The sequence below is a fragment of the Polypterus senegalus genome, chromosome 6 (assembly GCF_016835505.1).
Source record: "Polypterus senegalus isolate Bchr_013 chromosome 6, ASM1683550v1, whole genome shotgun sequence".
NCBI classification, from domain to species: Eukaryota; Metazoa; Chordata; class Cladistia; order Polypteriformes; family Polypteridae; genus Polypterus; species Polypterus senegalus.
Window position 1 is genome coordinate 9,518,817 of NC_053159.1, and position 27,649 is coordinate 9,546,465.

The 27,649-nt window shown below is 42.9% G+C and overlaps 1 protein-coding gene across 2 annotated transcripts in view; it reads right to left on the reverse strand.

Annotated features, from left to right (window-relative positions):
* Nucleotides 1–461: 461 nt before the first annotated feature.
* Nucleotides 462–27,649, reverse strand: part of heg1 (heart development protein with EGF-like domains 1) — a 75,158-nt gene continuing 47,970 nt past the window's right edge. The window contains exons 4-13 of one of the 2 annotated variants that reach the window (XM_039755365.1): nucleotides 26,320–26,433; nucleotides 24,878–24,975; nucleotides 22,468–22,529; nucleotides 22,196–22,356; nucleotides 15,917–16,051; nucleotides 15,021–15,063; nucleotides 14,843–14,880; nucleotides 9,917–10,004; nucleotides 6,369–6,546; nucleotides 462–2,323 (exon numbers count right to left, since the gene is read on the reverse strand). In XM_039755365.1, coding sequence (XP_039611299.1) covers nucleotides 2,180–2,323; nucleotides 6,369–6,546; nucleotides 9,917–10,004; nucleotides 14,843–14,880; nucleotides 15,021–15,063; nucleotides 15,917–16,051; nucleotides 22,196–22,356; nucleotides 22,468–22,529; nucleotides 24,878–24,975; nucleotides 26,320–26,433 — 1,061 coding nt within the window. In that variant the 3' untranslated portion in view covers nucleotides 462–2,179. Of the gene's footprint in view, nucleotides 2,324–6,364; nucleotides 6,547–9,916; nucleotides 10,005–14,842; nucleotides 14,881–15,020; nucleotides 15,064–15,916; nucleotides 16,052–22,195; nucleotides 22,357–22,467; nucleotides 22,530–24,877; nucleotides 24,976–26,319; nucleotides 26,434–27,649 lie in introns of both variants that reach the window. The other variant, XM_039755367.1, reaches the window with a different exon arrangement.

Below are 27,649 nucleotides of genomic sequence, written 5' to 3' on the forward strand. Positions count from 1 at the left end.
AGCGGGTTGGATGATGGATGGATATACATTATATCACATTTTACAATATATTATATTATATATATATATATATATAGTCACACACACATATTGCATTATCTCACATATTATAATATATTTTATATATATATATATATATATATATATATATATATATATATACACAGTCACACACATATATTGTATTATTATATTATATCACATATATTATAATTATTATATATATATATATATATACACACAGGGTCAGTCAAAATTAACACTAAGGGTACTGCTATGTATACAGTTTTTGTGGACAATTTGTATGCCACATACGGTACGTGTGTTGAATGTGATGGCGAACAGACAGAGACATTCCTGTAAATCATCTTGCACGTATGAAGTATGTTTTGTGAATAATTTGTTTCCACAGTCCAAATGTTAATATAATTTTGACTCACCCTGTATATATATATACAGTATAGACACACACATATATTATATACAACATATATACATACATACACACACACACATATACATATTCTCGCACCGCAAACATCAATACATTCAGTAATATATCCACACACTCAGATACAGGTAAATGCAGTGTAATACTTAAATACTTAATTGAAAATTAAAAATGGAAATACTGCAAATGCACCAGGAGGGCACAATTTCAGTGAAGACACTGTGATTTACATAATCTTAAAACAGATCTATCCAGGTCACAGGGATGCCAAATGAAACGCGTTTATGCTCGGTAAGCAAACACTGTCCTTCAGTATTTCAATAAATGCTACTATTAAGACTTGACTGTCTTTCCCTAAACTTGCTCACACAGTGACCCGCCAGAACAAACTCCTAAGCTTCACTTCACAAAAGAGTGGTGTGACCCCCTCAAGATGGCTCTTTTGATGGACAAGATGATTTTTCCTCACACAAAATGCTTTTTTTGCTCATTTTCAGCAGAAGCGGGATTCAGCAGGTGTAAAGGCAGGAACCTTTGGTCCTCGATGTTCCTTTTGTAGACAAAATGTAAACCACTTTTGAATTATGTCGATAAAATGAATTTTGTATGACCTCCGTTATTAACCCCTAGTGCTCCCATGTGACTAATCTCTGGCCTCCATGACCAAAGTAATGGGCAGTGTAGGTCTGGTAGACAAATGCATAGATGGACAGGTTGAAATAAATAAGCCCAGAATTATGAAATGATACAGCATTGCTATTCTCACAATGGGTTCACCTCACAGATCCATCATGCCGGCTTGACTGACGTGTCCATTCACTATCTGTGCGGAGTTTGCATGTTCTCTTTGACTCCACATGGGGTTTTTCTCCCAAAGCCACACGTCATGTTTCAAATTGACCCTGTGAGGACTTTGCAGAGGTCCAGAGTTGGTTCTTGTCTTACATCTGATGCTCCTTCTCCTTCGTAAGCCCTTAATCGACTAAACAGTTTTGACACTCTTATGCTACGTTATGTATTATTATCTTGTCAGCTAAATGCCCTTAGAAAGGCAAACTGATGTGACCAGCATGGTGCACACGGTACCTCATCCTTGTGTTCCCAACACGATTCTGGTCAAACGATGACAATCCACATTGAGGCCGTCCTCGATGACATCTTTTGTTGGCAGAGGTATAACTAGCAGTGCCTTCTACGTCTAGTAAGGCCGAGATTTGCCCGGAGAGACTTCATTCGCTACACTGATGGCTTTTAAACACATTTTGCACAGGATGGTGGAGCTCACTGCCATCCCATCATTGTGAACACTTGTGCTGCTCCACAGTTTTTTCGAAACATACTCCACGGCGCTCCTTAAAACAAATGACGCCATGGCCGGTTCATGTTACACCGGCAGAGCCAGAGACCCCCAACAGGAGTGTGAGGTGGGCATCAAGAATGAATGTATAGTAACTTAACGCCTGTTCTTCCGTTAATTGAATACAATTAAGATGAGATTTCGTTTCAAACTTCTTCCACTTTTTTTTTTCTATTATTCTTGATGAAAACAGCAGCTCAAAATCTTCCTTCCAGCTTGTTGATAATAAATACAATTCTAGATTCAGTTTATGAAAAACCAAAAAAAAAAACAAAAACTTAAATAATTCCTCCAACAAATGCTGTCAGTATGAAAAAGAAACGGATTTAGGGAAATAAGCCAGAAGACGGCTTGGCCTTTCTTTACGTTCACTAAAAATAGTCTCTTCTCCGTGAATCTTCACATATGAATGAAGGGTTATACTGTCCTGGGTAAATGCAAGAATGACGAGAGCCCGGCAGTCCGCTGTAGGGGAAGAGTCCGCTTTGGTCCAGCTCATGGTTCCTTAGGCCGGGCTGCATTAAGAAAACAAAAGAAAATACAGTTATTTTCAAACCTGATATATCCTAACACAGGGTCACAGGGGTCTGCTGGTGCCAATCCCAGGCAACACAGGGAGCAAGGCAGGAACAAACCCCCGGGCAGGCCCACCGCAGGACACACACACACACCAAGCACACACTAGGGACAATTTAGGTTCGCCAACACAAACAGTCTTTAAACAAGTTAGACAATGTAACAAAAGGCATACAGCTGCTAGAATCTTAACTAGGGAAAGAAAATCCGAGCACATCACCCCAGTTTTGGTGTCACTACACTGGTTACCGGTGCCATTCAGAATACTGCTTGTGGTTTACAAAGCCTTCAATAATCTGCTCTGTGTTATATTTCAGAATGTCTCTCACCTTACACTCCAAATCGTAACCTTAGATCTTCAAATGAGGGTCTGCTGAGAATTCCAAGAGCTAAACTTACAAGAAGTGGTTAGGCAGGCGGCCTTCTGCTGTAGGGCACCTCAAATATGGAATAGCTGACTGAAAGAAATTCGCCAGGCTAATACGGTGGAGCACTGCTAAAACTGCTAAAAACACATTACTTTAATATGGCTTTCTCATAACTTCATTTTAGTTTAATCCTGCTATTCTGTATATACATTTAATTATAATTCATGGTGGCTCCAAAATCAGTACTAACCCCTACTTTCTTTTCTGTGGTGTCAATCTGTGCCACCACCACCTGATCAGGACACCGTGATGTCCCTACATTGATGGATTCAAGGCCAGAGGTCCACATGACCATCAGCATCAAGTTTTTCCATGTGAACCCTGAATGCCATGAGGACTGATTGAGATCATTTATGTCAGGTAGAGGGGGCTGGGTGGTCTCATGGCCTCAGAACCCCTGCAGATTTTGTTTTTTTCTCCCGCCATCTGGAGTTTTCTGTTTTGTTTTTTCTGTCCTCCCTGGCCTTTGGACTTTACTTTTATTTCATGTTAATTAGTATTGCCTAATTTTATTTCTTATACTTTTTCTCTTTCTTCATCCTGTAAAGCACTTTGAGCTATCATTTGTATGAAAATGTGCTATAGAAACAAATGTTATTGTTGTTGATGACATACTGTATATACGTGACAATCAGGTGGGGTAAGGGACTTCGTTAAATGATATTAAAGTAGGAGTATTTAGATAGATAGATAGATAGATAGATAGATAGATAGATAGATAGATAGATAGATAGATAGATAGATAGATAGATATGAATGGCACTATATAAAAGAGACAGACAAACAGATAGACAGATAGATATTAAGTTTAGTATAGTAGGCAGGATAGATAGATAGATAGATAGATAGATAGATAGATAGATAGATAGATAGATAGATAGATAGATAGATAGATAGATAGATATGAATGGCACTATATAAGAGACAGACAGACAGACAGATAGACAAATAGATATTAAGTTTAGTATAGTAGGCAGGATAGATAGATAGATAGATACCAGAATGACTATAAAGGAAGAAAATTGAAAAAGTTTAAGTGTCAAACTGGGTAGAATGGCATCCTGACTTGGATTTTCTGTTCACTTGAGTTGCAAAGTACCAGCATTTCTACAATTCAGTTCTAGGTTCAAAAATGCCCAAAATGAAACAGCTTTCTCAATAAACATGTCAGTCTATTGTGTGGGGTCTCCTCAGTCTGTCAGTGCAGCAGGACGGTGACAGCAGTCTGTCTGTCTCTGAAGCTGCTCCTCTGTCTGGAGATGATCCTGTTCAGTGGATGCAGTGGATTCTCCATGACTGACAGGAGCCTGTTCAGCGCCCGTCGCTCTGCCACGGATCTCAAACTGTCCAGCTCCGTGCCTACATTAGAGCCTGCCTGCTCTATTTCACGTTATTTAAGTCAAATAATAAACTCAATTTAAACTCGAATGTAAATAAACTTGACTCAGTTGATCGAGCTGCCCTGTGGGACAACTTTCTTCCGACGCTGCTGGATATCACGGCCGGCCTGTACACCGGTACTGTAAGTGCTCTGCAGAGTGAAGCCTCTGCGTTTTTCTCAGTTGATTCTGGGGTCCGTCGGGGGTGTGTTCTGCTCCTACTCTGTTCAATGCTCGCATGGACTGCAGGGTTGTGGGGTCCAGCGGCTGTGGGGCATCTGTTGGTGAAGAGGGATTCACTGATCCTGACTTTGCTGATGATGCTGAGTTCTTCAAGGAGTCGATGGAGGCTCTGATGGGGGCTCTTGAGAGACTGAGTGAGGGGTCTGAGTGTCTGGACTTGCGATAAAAAACAACATCCAGGCCTTTAATGATCTCTTGGGCACGGCCATCAGCAGTGTGTCTGTCTGCGGAGAGAGTGCCGACCTCATCGAGAGGTTTACTTATCTCGGCAGTGACATTCATGTCTCTGGTGACTCTTCATATGAAGTCAGTAGGCGGATTGGGAGATCATGGGGGGTCATGAGGTCACCGGAAAGGGGTCTTTGGTACTCCTGAAAATCCTGCCAAAGGACAAAAGTCCAAGTCTTTCGAGTCCTGGTGCTTCCTGCTTGTGAGACATGGACGCTATCTAGTGACCTGAGATGAAGACTGGACTCCTTCATGTGTGTCTTTTCAGAGAATCCTTGGGTGCCTCTGGTCTGACTTTGTGTTGCTCATGGAGTCCCGAATAAGGCACATGACCTGCATTGTAAGGGAGCGTCAGTTAAGGCACTTGGGCCATGAGGCGCCATTCCCCGAGAGTGATTCAAACCTCATTGCCGAGGACCTGAGTGACTGGACCAGGCCAAGGGGTCACCCACGTAACACCTGGCTGCAGCAAATAGAGGGTCATTTTTCCGGAGGGTGAGACTGGACAGCATGTCTGCCTGGGAGGGTTGCCTACTGGAATCCTGAGCTGTTTCCTCATGTGGTATAACTACCAGTGCATATTCCCCAACCTAACCATCAAAACACATTTTTGTCTATTTAAATATTCTTGTAACAGTGAGTCACATTCAAGAACAGCAGCAATAGAAAGCTATTCTGTGTGTTAAGCCGATGTCATATTCAGTAACTTTTTGTCATGGGGTACGTCAGATTTGCCCATTGCAGTCGCTGATTTCATCGCTGCACCATCTTGGATTATGCGACTGGGTAGCACAGCCCAGGTCACATTTGATGACTGAGTGCCGACCTCTCAGCACAGTCATGCCAGCCCCTTTATCAGACAGCCAATAGCGTGCCGCCTTACAGAGCCAACACTTTATAAAGTATTAACAGCTGCATCGGGTTCAACAGCAATCTCCACCATTAATGTATTTCTTCCATTCTGTTATGGTGTATGACATATGAAACATCAGAGAGACGAGCTTCACTTCTGTTTTTTGAGGTCCACAGCCCCCGTGCTGCCAGATGGAACTGGCACTGTACCAGCACCTTACCAAGGGTTAATAGATGTGATCTTAGTCAGTTACTAAAACCACTGAGTCCTGATCAGGGTCACCCTTGCTGGAGCCTATCCCGGCTAGCATAGGACGCAAGGCAGAAACAAACCCTGAACAGGATGCCAGTCTATCACAAGGCAAACACACACACACCCTTACACATCAACCACACACTCGGGCCAATTTAGTCCACCTAACCTGCATGTCTTTGGACTGTAGGAGGAAACTGGAGCACCCGGAGGAGATCAACAAAGATATGGGGTGAACATGAAAACTCGGACCCGGGAGGCAAAACCTGGTCTCCTGATTGCGAGGCGACAGCAATGCTGCCACTGCACCACCATGCCACCCATAGCTGTGATGTGCCCGGCCATTTTTTTTCTTTTTTCCACTCTGTGTTAGTAAAACTCAAAACATCAGATAGACGAGCTTCTGTTCTGTTTGTGAAGACCACAGGCCCCGTGTGGTTTGTAGTTGCTGCATTGACCACCAACAATAGGGTGTAGTGCTGGAGGGGTCTGCTAATTGCCCTCCCCAATCATCCAGGCTACCTCCACTAAACGGAGCTCATCACTCACGAGCTGAAAGGATAACTTAGTGAGCAAAACAAAGAGAGGTAAACTTACTTACTGAATAATAAATATCAGTCATCTGCAAGAGGTTCTTGGTGCTGCCGTTCTCTTGCATCTCTATTGTCTCTCTGCCCCAATCTGCAGAAATGCGGTTGTTTTTGGGATATTCGGCATAAGGAGACATTTGGAAATCGCCACTTTTGAAGATAAACTTGCTGATGTCATTTTTGTCTTTTCTGGTGATAGGAAACAAAAATGGGGAAAAAAGGAGAGACTTTGCATTAGAGGTAGAAGCTATCTATCTATTGAGAGATAGATAAAAATGAAAGGCACTATATAACACGGATAGACACTGTAGCCAGATAGATAGACAGATAAGTAGAAATGAAAGCCACAATGATAGATAGATAGATATTAATTTTAGTATAGTAGGCAAAATAGATAGATAGATAGATAGATAGACAGATAGATAGATAGATAGATAGATAGATAGATAGATAGATAGATAGATAGATAGATAAAAGGCACTATATAAGAGACAGATAGATAGATATTAAGTTTAGTATAGTAGGCAGGATAGACAGATAGATAGACAGATAGATAGATAGATAGATAGATAGATAGATAGATAGATAGATAGATAGGAAAGGCACTATATATTACATTAATGTTGCTGTCCAATCACTTGTCTAAGATCTTGTGTTTCTGTTTTTGTATGCAACCCTTAACTCAGTGGTAGCCTGCCTGCCTCCCAGTAAGGAGACCGGGGTTGATATCTCGAGTCCTCCCTGTGTGAAGTTTGCATGTTCTCCCCGTGTCTGCGTGGGTTTCCTCCCACAGTCCAGAGACATGCAGATTTAGGTGAATTGGTGAGGCTAAGTTGGCCGTAATGTGTGAGTGTTTGGTTGTTTGGGGGTGTGAGTGTGTGTTCAGCTTGTAATGTAGTGGCGCCCTGTCCGGGGGTTTGCACCCCCCACTGCCTATTTTCAGGTTAGAAAACGACATGACATGATACTCGGCCATCGGGCATTATATGATGGATAGTTACCCAGAAACTGGACACTGCCAGTTTAAGATTATGACATTATAAATGACATTCTTCTACGACAGTTTTTGAAACTGTAAAATTCTTGTACGTGTTATCTAAATTTGATTGCACATTCTTTCTGTGTAATAAAAGCTAAGTGTTGATATGAGAAAAGGCAGAAAGTTACAAATGATATTTACATAAAAGGACTATTGACATACTTCATGGGCAAAGTTCAAAAAACAAGAACATGCCTTGGAATTTGCCCCTCTCTTGCTTCTTAATGCCATGGTGTTTCTATTATGGGATACTCCATTACCTGTATTTTTTTTTCTTCCGTCTATGGGTCAGATTTTGGACGTGTGCCCCTGACTGTGACGTCACAACAAGTAAACCCCAAATCACGGTGTCATCGTTTCCACAAATATCCTAACTCTTCCTGTTCAATGAATTAACCGTCACTTCAGTGGTTCAAGTTTATAGATTTAAAACAGTTGTACTAATGTAAATTAATAAAAGTGATGTCGATCAGTTTCATTTAATGGTCAGTTTATCAAAGCCATTTGACGCAGGATTTTTTAGTTTATATCAAATTTAATGATGGCATAGTGGTTAGCACTGCCGCCTCCTAATTCCAGGGGTCTGGGTGTGTGGCGTCCCATCTTGTCACTGTCTGAGTGCCATTTGCACCCTTTCCCATATCTCTTTGCACTGTGTGTCTGAAAGCGTGCCCTGTGACGCACAAGTGTGCCATAATCCTGCTTTGAGCCCAAAACCGTTCCTGCACCCTTTGGCTGTCCAAATTTCCGTACTATGGCTATGGCATCCTGCTAGTTTTGTTGCATGTAACTTGCACTTCCTGGAAATGTGGACGGTAATATGATCATTTTGCCTACACGTACGTTGTTATTTTCAGCGTTTGCTTGCAGTGCGTCTGATAATCCTTTGTATTGTTCCACGCGCAAATCTTGTTGATGTAATCTGAGATAGTTGAGACGCGCGCCCTCTGTTTTAACATACGCATCTACGACGTACTGTTGGAAAAGTTCGCCACTGGAGCGCAAAAGACTAAATGTATTCCTCATTGTTAATCTGTACGCGTAAAAATGGCATTGAGTAACCCTGATTCGGTTGGCGGTTCTTTTATCGGGAACATGTTGTAAATGTTTGTGCCAACCACTGTCTCCGTAAGGGAATAAAAGTGGGTAAACCATTGGATCGCAATTCATATTGAGCGTGGAAATCTTGATCGCAATTCATATTGAGCGTGGAGTTGCCTATGGGACAGATGCAAATGTCCCTTTCGGCAGGCGGTTCGCCATCTTCTCCGACGGAAATTGCTGCAATATCGGTGTGACATGTCGGGGCATTGTATCGTCGTAAATCCTGCCTAAGGTTTTCCTCAAAAAGCATTCGTACAGATGCTGTTGGATTGGACTGAGCGATTTCATGCATGTGTTTGTATGATTTAGCGAAGGGTTTGATGGTTCTGAGCATGGAATCTAGCTGGAGAAGTAAATTTTTGCTGCATGCAGAGTTTGCTTTATTTTGTAAGCATACTTCAGAAGCTTGGTGAGAAAGCTTGGCGGCACTGGTTTTGATGAGGAGCCGCTGGCAGCATTGCAAGGGGTTTGGAAGAGGACGAATAGGAATCGAGAATTGCCGTGTCGGCTGCATGTGGACGGGACCGGTTTTGAAGAGGAGCCGCTGGCAGCATGGTGAGGGGTTTGGAAGAGGACGAATAGGAATCGAGAAATGCCGTGTCGGCTGCGTGTGGGCGGGACCGGTTTTGAAGAGGAGCCACTGGCAGCATTGCAAGGGGTTTGGAAGAGGACGAATAGGAATCGAGAAATGCCGTGTCGGCTGCATGTGGACGGGACCGGTTTTGAAGAGGAGCCGCTGGCAGCATGGTGAGGGGTTTGGAAGAGGACGAATAGGAATCGGTGCCGTTTGACCGGTTTTGAAGAGGAGCCACTGGCAGCATTGCGAGGGGTTTGGAAGAGGACGAATAGGAATCGAGAAATGCGTGTGGGCGGGACCGGTTTTGAGGTGGAAGTAGGACGAACCAGAAAAGAAATATATATAAGAGATTAAAGTTTGCCATTCTGTTTTCCTTTCCTGTATGTTGCGTTTTTTATTCTTTTACAATATTTTGTGGTCTGTATGCACATACACAACATGCAGAAAAATGATTTGGGATTTTGTTAAGATAAATAACTTGAATGACAGAGAGACACCTTATGTGCACATCACAGCTATCTATTTAATACCACCCTGGGACGAGCAGATGTCCTGTTGCTAGGCATTATCACCTCCTTCTGTCTTCGCAGCTTTAAGAAGAGGGCAACTGACTCCTCCCTTTCTGGGCGGAATCCTATTAAGTTATTCTAATGCGTCATCACAGTTGATTTACAAGCTTTATTACATAAGACCAAAAAAATGCGTTTAATGCTCTCTTGTTACATGGCAGTGACTAATAAATTTCTATACATTGGCCCGTACTCTCAAGTGCTACTCAAATATTACATAACCACCTCCCAAGGAACTTAGAACTTCGTATGAAGACGCTATTGACTCACCGGCAGCAGGTGACTATTAGCGCAATTGCCATTATCAACAGCAAACCACCTCCTGCAGCTGCAACCACCACCATGATAAACTTGTATGCTATGAAAAGAGAGATCAAGGTTATTACTGCCATTTATTGCTGTTGTTGTCAATACAAGTAATACAAAGATAAAAGCTTCTGTCACAATAATCAGTAACAAACGATTCATGGGCCAAAAGATACACAAACGTGGCACGCCATCATTGGGGATGTCACCATGTCAGGCCATTGGACCGTTACTTTTATTGTATGTTAATTAGCATTCCCTAATTTTATTTCTGTATTTTGTCTTATTTCTCTTTCTTCATCCTGTAAAGCACATCATTTGTATGAAAATATGCGACAGAAATAAATGTTGTTGTTGTTGGCCTTGGGTGGGAATAATAAAGAGAAGTGATGGTGAAGATGGAGACAAAGCCAAAGGTAACTTCTGTGGTTTTCTCTAGTTTTTGCTTCTAACCAAACAACAAAGGGGAATCTGCAAAGTGAAAAGAGGTGATTGGCGGACATCACTACAAAACGATGAGCAACCTGAGGACAGCGTTAAAGCACAGGAATCATTGATGGAAAATAACACTGGACAACACGTTTTTTAAAATGTTTTGCATCCTGAAATACATATTTTTTTTTATGGTGAATTTGATAGTCAGCTTCGAGAGGAGCACAAATATCATTTCAGATGTGACTCTTACCATGTAAGAATTTAGAGAAATGTGGCATCGACTTGTGTGGAGTTTAGTGTGTTTAACCACTTAATGGTGCCGAAACCTTGCATCAGTTCCATTGACCTCAAAATGATCCTCTGCTGATTTTTGTTTTGTACTCCGCATCTGATGTTTCTCAGTGTCCAATACCAGTTGGACCAGTTGCACCAGTGAATCCACTTTTCCATCATCTTATACTAGGAGGCTTTGCCCCCTGCTCGCTTCACTCACCCACCCCAGGGTGCACTACACTCCAGCCACTTCGCGTATCTGCCACTCACGTTGTGAAGGGTAGGGCTGAACGCATGCTAAGGAGATGTGGTTGGATCAGCTGCTGGCTTTCTGCTGCTGCTGCCGAGCTGCGTGTTCTGCTTGTCGCGCTGCGCGTCGATCATATAAAAGCCAGCAGCTGTCCTTTTGTCTCACTGCCTTATCTCGCGTGACGTCAAAGTGTCTTCCAAGAAGATCACGTATAGACCCAAGATTTTTTTATTATAACAGAGAGATATATAAACATCTACGCGTGGAAATGTGTGTGTCTGTCTGTCCGGCCCAGAAGTGCCAGGCTACAGCATGAAGCTCAAAGAGCCGACAAGGTGGCCCCAAATTAACAACTTAAAAGAAGAAAGAAGTCCGAGGCTACGGCATGAAGCTGAAAGAAAGCAACTCCATTGGCAAAGTGTAACTGCTGAAGAAAGACAAACGAGAGAGAACGTTGCTTACCCGCTGAGAGACAACAAGGGGGGTTGAGCACGTTGGCAAAATGTAATATATATATATATATATATAGTGGTGAGCAGCTGGAGGCGATACCCAGCCAGGATGCCCGGAAGGACCGAAGGAGGGATTACGCCTCCTCCGGACCACGAGGGGGTGACTGCCCTGGTGACTGTTGGGGACCACGGGAAAGGAGCATGGAAGCTCAACACTATAGGGGCCCGTGGTCACCACCAGGGGGCACCCAGACACCTGAGGAGCGCTGACCCTCAGCACTTCCGCCACATCCGGAAGTGCTGGGGAGATGAAGACCAGGAACACCCGGAGTGCTTCTGGGTGCACACTCAGTACTTCTGCCACACCGGGGAGTGCCAACAGGAGCTCATTGGGAGGCACCTGGAGCATGTCCAGGTGAATATAAAAGGGTTCCGCCTCCCTCCATTCGGTGGCTGGAGTCTGGTGGAAGAGGACGGAGCTCGGAGGACAGCAGTGGAGATGGTCAGAAGAGAGAGAGAGGCATTGGGAGAGGTGTTTGGTACAGGGGCACTGGGTTGTGTGTGCACTTGAAATGTATAATAAACATGTGTTGGTGCTTGAACCATTGGTGTCAGCCTGTCTGTGTCTGGGCCAGTCTCCACAATATATATATATATATATATATATATATATATATATATATATATATATTGTGGCAACCACGCCTTTGCCACTATATATACACATATATATCTATATTACATTTCTCACTATTCAAAGCGTCTTTCATAGTAAGTGGGCAGCTATTTTAACCACCACTAATATGTAGCATCCACCTGGATGATGTGACGACAGCCATTTTTTTGCCAGTACGCTCACCACAGAAGAGCTGTTAAGTGGTAAAGGGGTGAGAGAGATAGAAAGAGACAACTAGAAACAGGGGATGATTAGGGGGCTAGAATGACCAGGCCATGAAGGGCAATTTAGTCTGGACATTCAGGATACCCCCTACTGTTTACGAGGGATGCCTAGGGACCTTTTATGACCACAGAGAGTCAGGACCTTGGGTTTGTGTCTCACTCGAAGGACAGTGACCATTTTTGCAACACAGTATCCCTGTTACTGCACTGGGGAATTGGGATCCACACACAGACGACAAGGTAAGCGCCCCCTGCTGGCCTCGCCAACACTTCTTCCAGAGCCAACTCAAGCTTTTCCTAGATGGTGTCCCATCCAAGTACCGGTCTGAAGTGCATGTGGTACGCTTGCTGACCTTTCACTATATTTATCACTGCCTGCTCCAAGATAGGCAGGAATGAAGTCCACGTGTGAATGCAGATAACGTGAATGGTGCACTTGGTGACCGGTCTGACTTGAGGGCCAACAAAAATGTCTTCCTTAACCTTGGCATCAATTATTCATGAACACATCAGTCTGAAATATCAAAATCCTACACCTTGAATGTTCCATCCCTCGGTTTTACACAAAGAAGAGGCAAGATGACGATGTGCCACATTTTTCTGTTCTTATGGGGCGGCCAGTTCTGTTTAATGCAGGGGTGCCAAACTCTGGTCCTGGAGGGTTGCACTGGGGGCAGGTTTTCATTCTAACCATCTTCTTATTTAGTGACCTGTTTTTGCTGCTAATTAACTTCTTTAGTTTTAATTAACTTGACTCAGGCCCCTTAGTTGTTTCCTTTTCCTTAATTAGCAGCCAAACAATAATGAGACACCACATGGCCAGCTCACCTGTGCCCATCACACAATATGTGGAAATAAAGAAAGGCGCTGGTCTCAGTAAGGTTGATCTCTCATGTCACCAAAACATTTTGACGGTGTTCTTAGAAAAAAACAGCTTTGGAAATGTCTGCTGCGGTGGAATGAGAGCAGCAATGAGCCATAGAATTAAATAACGGGTTTAATTACCAGCAAGAATCAGCTTCTCATTAAGAGATTGGTTGGAGTTTGAAGCCCCAGTTTAACTGGTCATCTGTTGGCTCGTTTCACATCTCATTTCTGTTTGGTTACCATTTAATGATGAAAAGAATCGATTCAGAGGACTGAATCCTTAAAAACAGGGCAATTAAACTGAAGGTAAAACAAGGTAATTAGCATTGAACCCTGGCCACCGATTAGGCAAATGGTTAGAATGAAAACCTGCAGCCTCTGTGGCCCACCAGACCTGGAGTTCGATATCCGTGGTTTAATGTATTGAGACTCTTTAGCACGGCCATCCCATTTGCAGTTCTTGGTACATCCACACCGCAGTGTCACTACTGTTAGATCACTACAGAAGTTCCAGTTGTAGTTGATGTAATGTATGCAGACGTATTGTATAATATATGAAAAAAATAATTGTAATTGCAATAAAATGGTACATGATAGGAAAATGTAAAGGCGATTTTTGTGGTAAGCAGGCCAGAATCTTTAAGATACACCCAAAAGAGTTCAGGAAGCAAAATCTTTGTTGTTCATTGTTAATACTGTGGGCGGCATGGTGGCGCAGTGGTAGCGCTGCTGCCTCGCAGTTAGGGGACCTGGGTTCGCTTCCCGGGTCTTCCCTGCGTGGAGTTTGCATGTTCTCCCCGTGTCTACGTGGGTTTCCTCCCACAGTCCAAAGACATGCCGGTTAGGTGGACTGGCGATTCTAAATTGGCCCTAGTGTGTGTTTGTGTGTGTCCTGCGGTGGGTTGGCACCCTGCCCAGGATTGGTTCCTGCCTTGTGCCCTGTGTTGGCTGGGATTGGCTCCAGCAGACCCCCGTGACCCTGTGTTCGGATTCAGCGGGTTGGGAAATGGATGGATGTTAATACTGTATATCAGTGAAAGGCAACCTTTTTCGAGTTGCGGCGCACGAAGTCCAAACATTTCTTTCGCGGCGCACCTGAGGGACTGCCCATAAATAAAGTCGTGACGACACAATCGCCAATAAAAACAGTTAATTTTACCAGTTTGAAAGACATTGTATTAATAAAGGAATCAAAGGATACATCTTAAATCGAATTAATGTGAACGTTGAGATTGTTTATCAGCCCATATGAGATTGACAGACAGACGCGCATTTCCTAGTCGATCATTTGAAGTCTCTCGCGTTTCTTAGACTTCATTTCCGTAAGTGTTCTGTTATCTGTTTTTCCAACATAAAATATTTTTTTAAAAACTTTATCTTTTTAATCAACCAAAAGTTAAAAAACACTAGCAATTTAAAATATTTTACAAAAGTTTTCGCGGCGCCCCTAGAAAATTCCACGGCGCACTGACAATGCTATATAGATATAAAAAAAATCAATTCACTTGCTTAACCACTAGGTGGAACCATACCCACAGATATGGTTTAACAAGCGTATCACCAGCCTGTCCAAATGAAATACGGTCCCCTGTTTAGCAAGATGGCAGGGCTGAGTGTGCCAAGAGTGACCTTCACACCTCCTTTTGTATTCTACTGCAGTCTCTTTCATTTGTCTGATATTTGAAAGCAGCATAATTAAACCAAAAGACTTACGATTATTGCAGTTGAATCCCCCAAATCCAAAGTCACAGCTGCAAGAAATAAAATAAAAAGATAACCATTAACTATAAACAAATTCCAGATTCATACGGTAAATTAATTTTTAGAGAAACATATACACAGAAAACAGGTCTAATTATTTAAAAAAAAATATGAATATACAATGACTTACATTACACAGGTTCCATTCACCAATTTGTAACCATCTTGGCACGCTGTAATAAAAGGAAATAAATAAATAATAAAACTGTTGCATTGTTGTTTCTTTAAAAATCGTGATTCCTCACAGAAAGGTCAGATTTAAGACCATTGGCTAACATGTATCAATATATAAGTATATACAGTATTGTATAATGTAGTCAGGAATGCAACAGACTTGCCTCTTTATATGGCACACATGTACAGATATACTAAGAATAAGCAGCATGGTGGCGCAGTAGTTAGTGCAGCTGCAGATGCATCCCATCCTTATCCCCATATCTGTGTTCCTCTCACATCCCGGGTGCTGAGTAGATAGTGAACCAAAGTTGTGAGCGGGGTGGGGAGGGTCTGGGGGTGGTTATGTGCTGCATGATGATGGACTGGCACCTCCTTCATTGCCAGCTTCTTTACACTCTGAACCCCAGGCACAGTACATACTGTCCATGATATGCATATATCATGTCTAGTATGTGCGCCCAGGGGTCACCTTAAGGGTTCGCCAGTGGTAAACAATACCACCATGAACCAAGAGGAGGTGCCGTTGCTAACAGTCCTTTCGCGACACCCGGTGAAGGCATGTGGCCCCGCCCATATCACCCAGAGAAGGCTCCACCCCTAATGATAAGACCCGTCACTAACTTTGTACTTAGTCTCAATGATTATCTTCACATTTACCAAAAAAACACCAGGAATGGAAAGGATTGACCTCTGAATGGGGAGACTAGAGAGTGAACGCTACGAATGCACCAAATCGGCACCCCTGCCGTCACAGCTTGCTTTCTTGACTGACTGTTGGTTGTGTTTCATGTCTGAGGGTCTACTCTTGGAAGAAAGGGCTCATACGCTGAAGTCGATAAATGGACATACCTTTGCAAACATGGTCCTGCTCCCCAAATTTGAAGTAACCATCTTTGCAATGGCAGACTGCAAAGCCGTCCTCATCAACGCATATGGACGTCTCTGTGTCACATAGAGGACCCATGAGGGTGCAGAGGCTCAAAGCTGTGAATAAAAAGGAATTTATTGGCATAGGCTAGATGGCACAGTTCTTTTACACCAGACATTGGATTACTAAATATTAAAATGTTTTCACTTCTTCTTTGTCTTCGTTCGAGGTCCTTAACCTCAGCTTGTTTTGACTGGGCTTACCACCCGGTCCTATTTACAATTTTAAATATCTACTGTCTCACTCTCAGTCAGCAAATAAACTATCAGATCATTACATTTCTTGACTCCTAAGCCCCCAAAACAACATCTCCATTATTTTTATGGACCCGTAAAGAGGCTAAAAAAGTCCAGATCCACTATTTATAATGTTTGTTATTTCTGTTATCTGTATGCGGTGTTGTGTTCTGTTATAAGCCGCTCCAAAGCCACCAATTTCAATTTCTGCACATTAAGTACTGGAGGAAAAAAATAGCGACTTGGATTCTGATTCTGATCATGGGAGTCAGTCAGTCAGTTCCCAACCCAGTATATCCTAACACAGGGTCACGGGGGTCTGCTGGAGCCAATCCCCGCCAACACAGGGCACACACACTAGGGACAATTTAGGACCGCCAATGCACCTAACCTGCACGTCTTTGGACTGTGGGAGGAAACCCACGTAGACACGGGGAGAACATGCAAACTCCATGCAGGAAGGACCCAGGAAGCGAACCCAAGTCTCCGAACTGCGAGGCAGAAGCGCTACCCACTGCGCCACCGTGCCACCCTCTAAAGATACAGTTAGGCTAATTACATAATGCAATGTTCTCCAGCCCAGTTAATCCAGTATGGGGTCTATCTAAGGGGGCCAAAGCCAATAATATATAAAAATATTGAATAAAAGGCAGAAAAAAAAAACTCTGGATGGTACACCAGTAAAGGGCCAGCTTGGAACCAGTAGGTATCCGAACCTGCACACTGACAATAACTGGGTGAAGAAATCCAGGAGACTTTGACTGTAGAGCAGGGGTGTCCAACTCTGGGCCTGGTGGGCCGCACTGGCTGCAGGTTTCCATTCTAACCCTTTTCCTAATTGGTGAGCAGTTTTCACTGCTAATTCAACTCCCTTTTCCCTTCATTTTAATAGCCCTGTTTTTAAGGAGTCCATCAATCCATCCATTATCCAACCCACTATATCCTAACTACAGGGTCACGGGGGTCTGCTGGAGCCAATCCCAGCCAACACAGGGTGCAAGGCAGGAAACAAACCCAGGGCGGGCTGCCAGCCCACCGCAGGGCATGAACACCCACACACACACCAAGCACACACTAGGGACAATTTAAGATCGCCAATGCACCTAACCTGCACGTCTTTGGACTGTGGGAGGAAACCCACGCAGACACGGGGAGAACATGCAAACTCCATGCAGGGAGGACCCGGGAAGCGAACCCAAGTCTCCTTACTTTGAGGCAGAAGCGCTACAGCTGTGCCACCATGCCATCATGGGAGTTGGTCCCTATTTTCTCACAGAGGAACCCCACTTCACCTATAATATCCCCACCTTATTCTCTTTCCGTTTGCCAGGCTGTGGTGTTTTTCACTGACTCTGATCACAGACAGACCAAACCAGGATTGTTGTTTATCATTAACTTACTCAGATACAGTAATCTAATGGAGCTACTCCTCCAGATGCCCGAGCGTGAGCCAACATGAGTTGATGAGTGGTCATGAGAGGTCAAGCTGAAGCTCTACCGATCAGTCGTTTGACTGGTGGCCATGTACGGATGTTGAATGCCCGCCAGCCTCCACCAAGCACGAGCAACCACTCCACGTCACGGACATCCAGATACTACAGTGGCCTCACCCGATTTGATCACGTCATGAACGAAGATGTTCACAAGATTAAGGGCGTAGCACCGATCAATGAAAAGATGGGTGGAGCACGACTTCGGTTTTACGGTCGAGTAGTCTGGAGCGACGACAACTCAGTGGCTAAGACAGCCCTAGGATAAAGCCCGTGTGGCAGACCAAAAAAGTGCTGGCTTGACCGAATCAAGGATGACAGGCAAAAAGTTGACGTCTACCTCGAAGATGCCCTAGATCGAAACAAATAATGATGAACCTGTTCAACGGTTGATCCTTCGCAAACGCGGTATGAAAGTTAGGAAGAAGAAGAAGACTCGAGAGACAGTAAACAGAGAGTACAGCCATCAAGCAGGGGCACGGGAACCACCATTTTTATTCACTCATTAATACGTTTTAACTATAAATGTTCTTCATTCCTACAATCTGCCTGATCGATCACATATGGGTGTGTGCATTTACCCCAAATGCAACCTGGATAGACAGCAGCGTATTGTGTCAGGAACTTTGTTGAACATTCTATGCAATCTTTGTATATTTTTGGAATTAACTTTTATCAAATAAAAATCCTTAAACAATTATTAATAGTTGTATTTCTTTCGTCAAAGGTTTTTGTCACAATCTAGGAGTTCCAAACCACAGAAGTCTCACAAAGCATTTCCAATAATGCCGACTAGAGGGGTAAAACCATCAAAACCCGCCTAGTAATAGGGCAAATGCAGGATCTTTATAAATGAAATATTTATTGTCCAGAATTGCTCTGTAACAAGAACGTGGAGCACAAAGCCAAAGAGGAGTTGCCTGCACAATAAGGCAATCCAAAGCAAACTCAGTCCCAAAACAAAATCCAGAAAACAGACGAAAAAACAGAACAGAAGGTCGGGATATCCAGAATCAAACTGGTACAAAACACAGAGAAACACAAGAACTCACCAACTCCAAAGTACATTTTAAAACGAACCACTAGGAACTGTGGGAGATCCTCCGGATTTATAGGGAGGAGGGCACTTCCTGGCAGTGATTTGCAGGTGCCCCTGCTCCTTGAGGTACCTCCCCCAAAAACACATGGAACATAGGCGAGCTATTGAAACACAAACACAAGTAACCAAAAATAACATAAATAAAATCAATATATATGGAAGAATCAAAAACGACAACAAAAAAAAAACACAAATTTGAACCCCTGCCAGGGGAGGTACCCCAAATGAGATATAACACTTCTACAGTTACCCAATCCCTTAAGAGTAGGCCACAGGCCCGGACTGAGCTTGAGGCCAAGACCTCTTTGAAGGATTTAATTGTTGCTCTTTTACTTAAGAGCAGGCCTTAAGGCCGAGAAAGAGTTTAAGGCTTAGGCCTCTTTGAAGGATTTACGAGTTACCCTTTTCCTTCAGTGTAGGCTGCAAACTGAACTGTGGTTAAGGCTTAGGCCTTTTAGGCCTCTTTGAAGTATTTACGAGTTGCCATTTTACTTAACAGCAGGCCTTAAGGCCGAGAAAGAGTTTAAGGCTTAGGCCTCTTTGAGAGGTTTAGGAGTTGCCTTTTTCCTTAAGTGTAGGCCGCAAGCTGAACTGCATTTAAGGCTTAGGACTCTTTGCAGGATTTAATTGATGCCCTTTTACTTAACAGTAGGCCACAGGCCAGACTGAGTTTAATACCTAGGCCTCTTTGAAGGGTTTATGAGTTACACTTTTCCTTAAGAGTAGGCCACAGGTATAGACAGAGTTTAAAGCCAAGACCTCTTTGAAAGGTTTACGCATTGTCCTTAAGTGTAGGCTGCAGGCTAAACTGTGTTTAAGGCTTATGCCTCTCTGAAGGATTTAAGTGTTGCCCTTTTACTTAAGAGTCGGCCTCAGGCTGGATTCAGGTTAAGGCCTAGGCCTCTTTGAAGGATTTATGAGTTACCCTTTTCCTTCAGTGTGGGCTGCAAACTGAACTGTGGTTAAGGCTAAGGCCTCTTAGGCTTCTTTGAAGGGTTTATGAGTTTCTCTTTTCCTGAAGAGCAGGCCTCAGGCCAAGACAGAGTTTAAGGCTTAGGCCTCTTTGAAGGGTTTACGAGTTGCCCTTTTCCATAAGAGTAGGCCTCAGGCAGAGACGGAGTTCAAAGCCAAGACCTCTTTGAAAGGTTTATGGGTTGTCCTTAAGTGTAGGCTGCAGGCTAAACTGTGTTTAAGGCTTATGCCTCTCTGAAGGATTTACGAGTTACCCTTTTCCTTCAGTGTAGGCTGCAAACTGAACTGTGGTTAAGGCTTAGGCCTTTTAGGCCTCTTTGAAGTATTTACGAGTTGCCATTTTACTTAAGAGCAGGCCTTAAGGCCGAGAAAGAGTTTAAGGCTTAGGCCTCTTTGAGAGGTTTAGGAGTTGCCTTTTTCCTTAAGTGTAGGCCGCAAGCTAAACTGCATTTAAGGCTTAGGACTCTTTGCAGGATTTAATTGATGCCCTTTTACTTAAGAGTAGGCCACAGGCCAGACTGAGTTTAATACCTAGGCCTCTTTGAAGGGTTTATGAGTTACACTTTTCCTTAAGAGTAGGCCTCAGGCCGAGACAGAGTTTAAAGCCAAGACCTCTTTGAAAGGTTTACGCATTGTCCTTAAGTGTAGGCTGCAGGCTAAACTGTGTTTAAGTCTTATGCCTCTCTGAAGGATTTAAGTGTTGCCCTTTTATCTAAGAGTAGGTCACAGGCCGAGACCGAGTTTAAGGCCTAGGCCTCTTTGAAGGATTTAGGCATTTTGAGGTTTTGATGAAGTCATGCTCTGTTTCCCGTTGTGGTTAACCTCCACCGACACTTCCTTGTTGCTGTGGTATGCTGCTGTGTATCACTCGATGACATAAACAATATTCTTTTTTTAAATGCACTTTAATAATGTTTTCTAAAATCTATATTCTTTTGCAAAATGTATATTAAAACCTCTTATGCCATAAGGGGACATAGTTAGAAAACTAACCAAAGGAGAACGATTGTGCAGCAGACATTCTCCGAGTGAGGTTATTGAACATGTGATGCTTGAACTGCAAAACTGCACACCACAACACTTCCAAGTTATACTATGAGCAATACTTACAAATCGAACACAGCACAGAATCAGAACTGTGATCAGAATCAGACTCAAGGATTTTCTACTCCTTAACACTAGCATTCTCTAACTTTTCCATGACTTCCTTGACCGAACGTTTCCTTTCCTTTAAGTCTCATTGCATGTCAACCAAACCATCCCCATGCACTCTGACAGAAGCTTTGTGGGTGAAGATGAGCTGTCACGCATGCAATATATTTCCTGCTTGACCAATCACAGACAACTAGACATCATGGGAATCATCCCACTCTCAGCTATCCAATGGTAATGAGCCTTTCACTGCATGTGGCTCAAGGTAGGTGGAGTCTTTGATGAAAGCCGATTCATTCAGTTGTGACGCAAAGCTCGCCTCAGCATGTAAGTGTTCAAATTGCTTACTAATGAAATAGAGCAGGCAAGGAAATTTATGATTTATCTGAAAGAAGACACTATTGGGTATGTAAAAAAATTAAAACTGCTTTGGATTGACTTGTAGGCTTATTGCATCATGCACAAACAATTCTGAAACATGGTGAGTCGTGTACAAGTAGCTACGCAGATTTAAGTACAGGGTGCCCACAAAAACACTCCTTGATTTTAAATGGTTACAAAACCAAAATTTATTGGAATATGTTTATAAATAAGATGACAGCAAATACATTAACTCAAAACATTTCTTCTTTTCCACAACTTACTGAGGTAGATGACTACCTTTTTCAACAAGATGGGGCACCACCGCACTGGCATCTCGCTGTCCGTAATTTTCTCAACAAGCGCCTGCCAAACAGATGGATTGGTCAAAAATGACCAGGTGTTCCTCAAGTGGCCCCCAAAATCACCAGACATTACTGTTTGTGACTTTTTCCTTTGAGGATACGTGAAAGACAGAGTGTACGTACCTCCACTACCCGCAACTATGGATGATCTGCAGGAACGCATCACTGAAGCTATAAATGCGATCACGACGGATATGCTTCAGAGAGTCTGGTCCGAGCTCAATTATCGTATCGATGTTTGCCGAATAATATGGGGGGGGCGCACATCGAGTGTATGTAATCAACAGATACAATATGAAACTTTATGAGTTGATGAAACTGTAGCCTCAAAGGTGAAAGAATATTCCAATAAATTTGGATTTTGTAACCATTTAAAATCAAGGAGTGTTTTTGTGGGCACCCTGTATTTTACGGTATGTCAATTTACACTGCAACATAATTCCATAAGATGATAAATATTATTAAGTTAAAAATGATTAAATAGTTGATGATAAAACATTCAGAAAGGGATTATATAAACTGATACCTCTGTAGGAAAGTTGGAAGTGGCGTGCAAACTCACACCAGAGGGACGTGAAGCTGCAGTTGCTGAGGGCCCTATGTACCGAGTAGAAAACCTCCCTGGCTGTTACGTCGGACGTTTTGGAAAACGTGCTTTCAACAAAAATGTGGACCTTGGCTGCATGCCTTCAGAAGACAAAACCAAATTTAAAAAAAAAAAAAGTTAATACAATGAACAATTCCTTTTGTCACCATTTTATTATTGCTGCTTAAAGTGCGTAACTGTAACATACATACGTTTCAGTGGAGAGAAGGCCGGATTTATAATAGCCTCTGTGCGAAGCTAGAGAAGCGTTTAGCTGAAAAGAAAAAAAGAAAGTACAACATTCCTTGAGTGGGACAGCTTTAATGACATGCAATATTTGAGAAGAAAATAAACAGCTTAGAAAATCCATCCATTTTAGAAGATTATTTTACCCAACGTGAGGAGTTGCAGACGTAGGTGCTCTGAATCAGTGTTCTCCAACTGGTGAACTCCAACGAAATGACAAACATCCGTACAAACTTTTTGCCGGTCCGCAAGATGTCTGGCCAGGCCAATGTAAAATTGCCGGTTCTCGAAGCTCTTTCTGTATTAATCCTGTAAGCGTATGATGATACGAGTCGCTCATTTTCCAAACCGGAAGAACGATTTGAGCGTTCTTAAAACAATCGTCACAAAACTCCAAACAGGAAATGTAGGAGGATGAAGCGTCTCTAAACGAGCGACTCGAAATTCCAAGGGGGTGGATGTATGTTCGATCGCCATTAAACGAGCGACTCAAAACTCCAAGGGGGTGGATGTACACTCGATCGCCATTAAACGAGCGAATCGAAACTCCAAGGGGTTGGATGTATGTTCAATTGCCATTAAATGAGCGACTCGAAATTCCAAGGGGGTGGATGTATGTTCGATCGCCATTAAACGAGCGACTCAAAACTCCAAGGGGGTGGATGTACGCTCGATCGCCATTAAACGAGCGACTCGAAATTCCAAGGGGGTGGAAGTATGTTCGATCGCCATTAAATGAGTAGCTTGAAACTCCAAGGGGGATCCTAGGGAAGGCCGGCCACTGGTACGTAAAATGTGACAATTTTTTAAAACCAGCCTATTTGCCAAAAATGAAAATCATATTATGTGTAAGTAATCAATGTGAATTCAGGCTAATGATGTCTAGATGTATAAGTCCACACATTGTAACCAGATCTATCTGATATTGTGATTTGTGAAGCAAGGGCAGTTTTTTTTCAGGCAGGGTCCTCAGATGATTAAACATAGCCCTTACCCACCACTTTCAAGCAGAGACCCCAAGTGATTAGAGCAGAGGCATTGTTCACAGATAGTGGGAAGAATATGCTATACTGGGGACGCAGAAGTGCCCAGTCCATACATAGTACATAGGTTAATGGAAGCACAGTTATTCTCTACCTGCCGGGCATTGCTGGCTGTCCCACCTCTGCTGGTGCCATTGGGTCAGCTGCTGGGAGCAGATGTTTCACGTCATTTAGACCCAGAACATCTCAAAGGTGGTGGGGCATCCTTAAAGACGTCTCTCTAACTCTCCCTGCAGCTGACCAGAAGATAATTTTGATCCCACCTTTCATCTTTCCTTCTGAACCGCAGTCAGAAACCCCCTTGCACTGCCTCCTCAGCCAGCTCCTTAAGTGTCTTCTTCTGTCTGGACTCAGTGCTTCCAAGTGCCTTCAGAAATTGTTGGGTGGATTTTCCAATGATAGTCTCTGCAGCCAACCTCTATCAGATTAAGTCAGGTGCCTTCCATCCTGGCTCCTGTACATGTCACAGACAAATCACTGTTCTTCTTCTTCCTCCATCTCCCATGATCAGTGTCCTGGCAGATGTGGATCACAGGACAATATCTGGAAGTAGGGAAGTTGTGGCAGTCTCACATGGGAGTTTCGCTGTTGGTCCAAGTTCATCCTCATCTTCCCAGGTGTTGAGACAGAGCACTCCTTCTGGTTAATATTTTGTGCAGTGGCTCCCTTATCTGATGAAGTGTGTCTGCCGTTGGGATGTTAACAGACTGGATCTTATTTACTTCGCATCTGCGTTCCTCCTAAATCTCTGCCATTTTTTACAAGACTCAGTCATGACAGCATGGATACCAGCACTGGATCAAAGCTGCCATGCAGCCTGAAATGTGCTGCAAGCTGGGGCTCTGAGCGTCACAGAGGTGACACTTCTCCTCTGTGCCATACCAGAGATGCACATTTCTGAGAAATGGGAGGGTGTTGTATGTGGATCCAATGAAGAAGCTCAGTCTTGCCTGAGGAATCTTCCACAAGTTGGTCCATACATATACAGCAGCTTACTGAACATGCTAAATGTGTGGGTGTTTAAGGCTGGTAAGGGAACATTGAGCCAGAGGCCCGGAAAATGCAACCTGCTCTCCGGTAAAACCTGAACTGCAGTCATCAGCATCTCCCACTGAAGACCTGAAGGATGATTGGACAGTTCCAATGGCTTCTCGTCAGCCATGGATTGGTACGTATTAATAATTTTACAACAGTGATTTCACATACACAGTATATATATATATATATATATATACATATACATCCTTGTGTACTATATTTTGTCTTGTCTTAATATTTCTGCAATGGTTACTGAAGGTATATTTTAAAGCATTCAGAATTAGTTCTTACTTACAATTTCAATTAATCGCTGCATCTGCCGAGTTCCGGAGCTTCTTGTCTTGGTGCTGTTGAACTCAAAATTCATTTCAAAGATGCCCTTGAAGGTCTTCCCTGTGTAAATAAAAGCACAATAGTGTAAATTGCATCCCAAGATAGTGACGCTCCATTTAACATCTACTCGAAAGTCACAGTTGTTGACTGAATTTTTAATTGTGTTTTAGATAACATGAAGACAGCAAACCACTGCTTCCTCAAAACTGAAAAAATGTTAAAAGAAACGAGAACCCTAAGCACTTAGTCCCTGGTATTCTCAAACATCTTCTATTGCATTTCCATTAGTAAACCAATAACAACGTAGATAGATAGATTAGATAGATTAGATAGATATGAAAGGCACTATATTATTTACAGATAGATAGATATGAAAGGCACTATATAATGATAGATAGATAGATAGATATGAAATACACGATAGATAGATAGATAGATAGATAGATAGATAGATAGATAGATAGATAGATAGATAGATAGATAGATATGAAATACACGATAGATAGATAGATAGATAGATAGATAGATAGATAGATAGATAGATAGATAGATAGATAGTCCCGATCATGTAGAAGCAGTAAGGGGTGGCCGTCCCTGTGAAGTTCCAATCGTGTCACCCCACTGAAGCTATAAGGGATTGGGGGTCCCCATGAATTTCCCATTACTATGAAGGAGTAATGGTGGGGGCTACCCCTGATGTTCCAATCCAGTAAAAGCGAGTAGTCTTTGAAACTTGACTTTTGCCCACAATTGCAAAGTAATGGTCAAGGGAAGGTGGAGGAGTAGGAAGATTGAAAGAACAGATGACGTTTACTTCTGGTACAGGAAATCCCACAATGCTGCTCCCGTACTTTTCTAAAATGTGGGTTTTTCATTGCCTTTCTGATGCATTTTATTACTATGTGCATTACCAAATAAATTACAAACGTTACTGCGGAGCTTTACATTGATTCCTCAGATTTCAGTCTGTCTTAGACAGTAGCACGGCTGAACTGAACTCAAAATGCTAAATTGACTGGACAGTTTATTTTGGGGCCAACACTTTCCTACTGCTTTGTTTAATTAGACCTCAGATTTCTAACAAAGGCGTAGCTTATTAGAGGAAGAGAAAAACATTTATCACCAGCATGTTCTGTCTGATTTGAAAACAGTTCGGAAGAGTTAAAAATGGGTGGTTTATTCTAAGGGTGTTACCCAAAAACAAATAAGAAAAGAGTAAAAGGGATTACTAAATAAAATAAAAACAAAGAACAATATACGTTCCCACCGGAAATCTTCTTTAAATATTTTGTGCTGGCTGCTGTATTCCCAGTGTGCCTGTTGAAAGGCGTACAGATTCAGTATGCAGATCTGCCCCTTTTTGTTCTTTTTTCTTTTCTACTATTTTCATTTTAAAAGTCTCACCGGGAATACATCTGCCGTCTTCCAGGACAAAGGGGCACTCGCAGTTGAAGGAGCCATTTGTGTTAACACAGATGAAGTTTGGGGGGCATGGGTTCGTCAAGCATTCATCCACATCTGAAAATAAAAGAAGAAAAATAGAGTCGTACAACGTACATGAGAGAAACTGATAAATACAAATGAGTAGAAGCGACTTTACAGCACACAAGGAAGCTATGCTAATTTATGTAAATAGCTATTTCGTTTATGCAAATATTTATACATTTATGTGTGACAAGAGGTCTGAGGCGCACTGGCACTGTTAAATAATCAAGTCCTTAGAGGATACCAGCTCAGAGTCGGGTGCAGGTGGGCGCTGCTCTGAGGTTCATCGCGGTGCTTGGCTGATAGCGCACTCATGCCAGGTGTCTCATTCAAGCCTTGGAGTGGGAAGAGGGTCACGTCACGATAAAAAAAATTTGGACGTAAACGTCAATAGCCTTTGCACTCTAGGAGCCAACTTACCCAAACTATTCTGTAACATTTCAGTAATTGTTTACTGCTGTTGACGCTGATCTTTCTGATCATAAAATAGGTCATTACGATAGCGATTGACGAGAAGAATTCATCAATCATTGCAGAATTACGTTATTTAAGGGTTCCTCTAGATGGCCTGGCTCAAAAACTAATCAGCATTTCGTCATCTACATAACAGGCTTAAGTTTCGAGTTCGATATTTTTCCGTCCAGCCATTTTAGTTCAGACCATCCTCAAGAAACTGTGACACACAGACGGACACATACCCATCATCGAGATATCGAAGTTTTCGGTATCAGGAGATCCTAAAACGTCGAGATCTGTTAAAAACCGGAAATTGGAATTTTGGATGAATCTAAAGCTTTTGCTCTTCCCCCATTGCCACTACTGAATGTCAGAAAGTGATTTTCTAACCCACTTGGTGCTGAACGGGGTCGTGGGGTTCTGCTAGGGTCTCATAACTTAAAAGAAGCGTTCAGGCGGCTTTCTGCTGTTAGGCACCTAAAATCTGGAATAGCTGACCGATAGAAATTCGCCAGGCTAATATGGTGGAGCACATTAAAACAACTGCTAAAAACCTCATTAACTTAACATGGCTTTCTCATAGCTTAATTTTAATGCAACCCTGATATTATGGATGTCATGTCATGTCACTGTCCAACTCGCTATATCCTAACACAGGGTCACGGGGGTCTGCTGGAGCCAATCCTAGCCAGCACAGGGCACAAGGCAGGAACAAATCCCCAGGGATGGCACACACACCAGGGACAATTTAGGATCACCAATGCACCTAACCAGCATGTCTTTGGACTGTGGG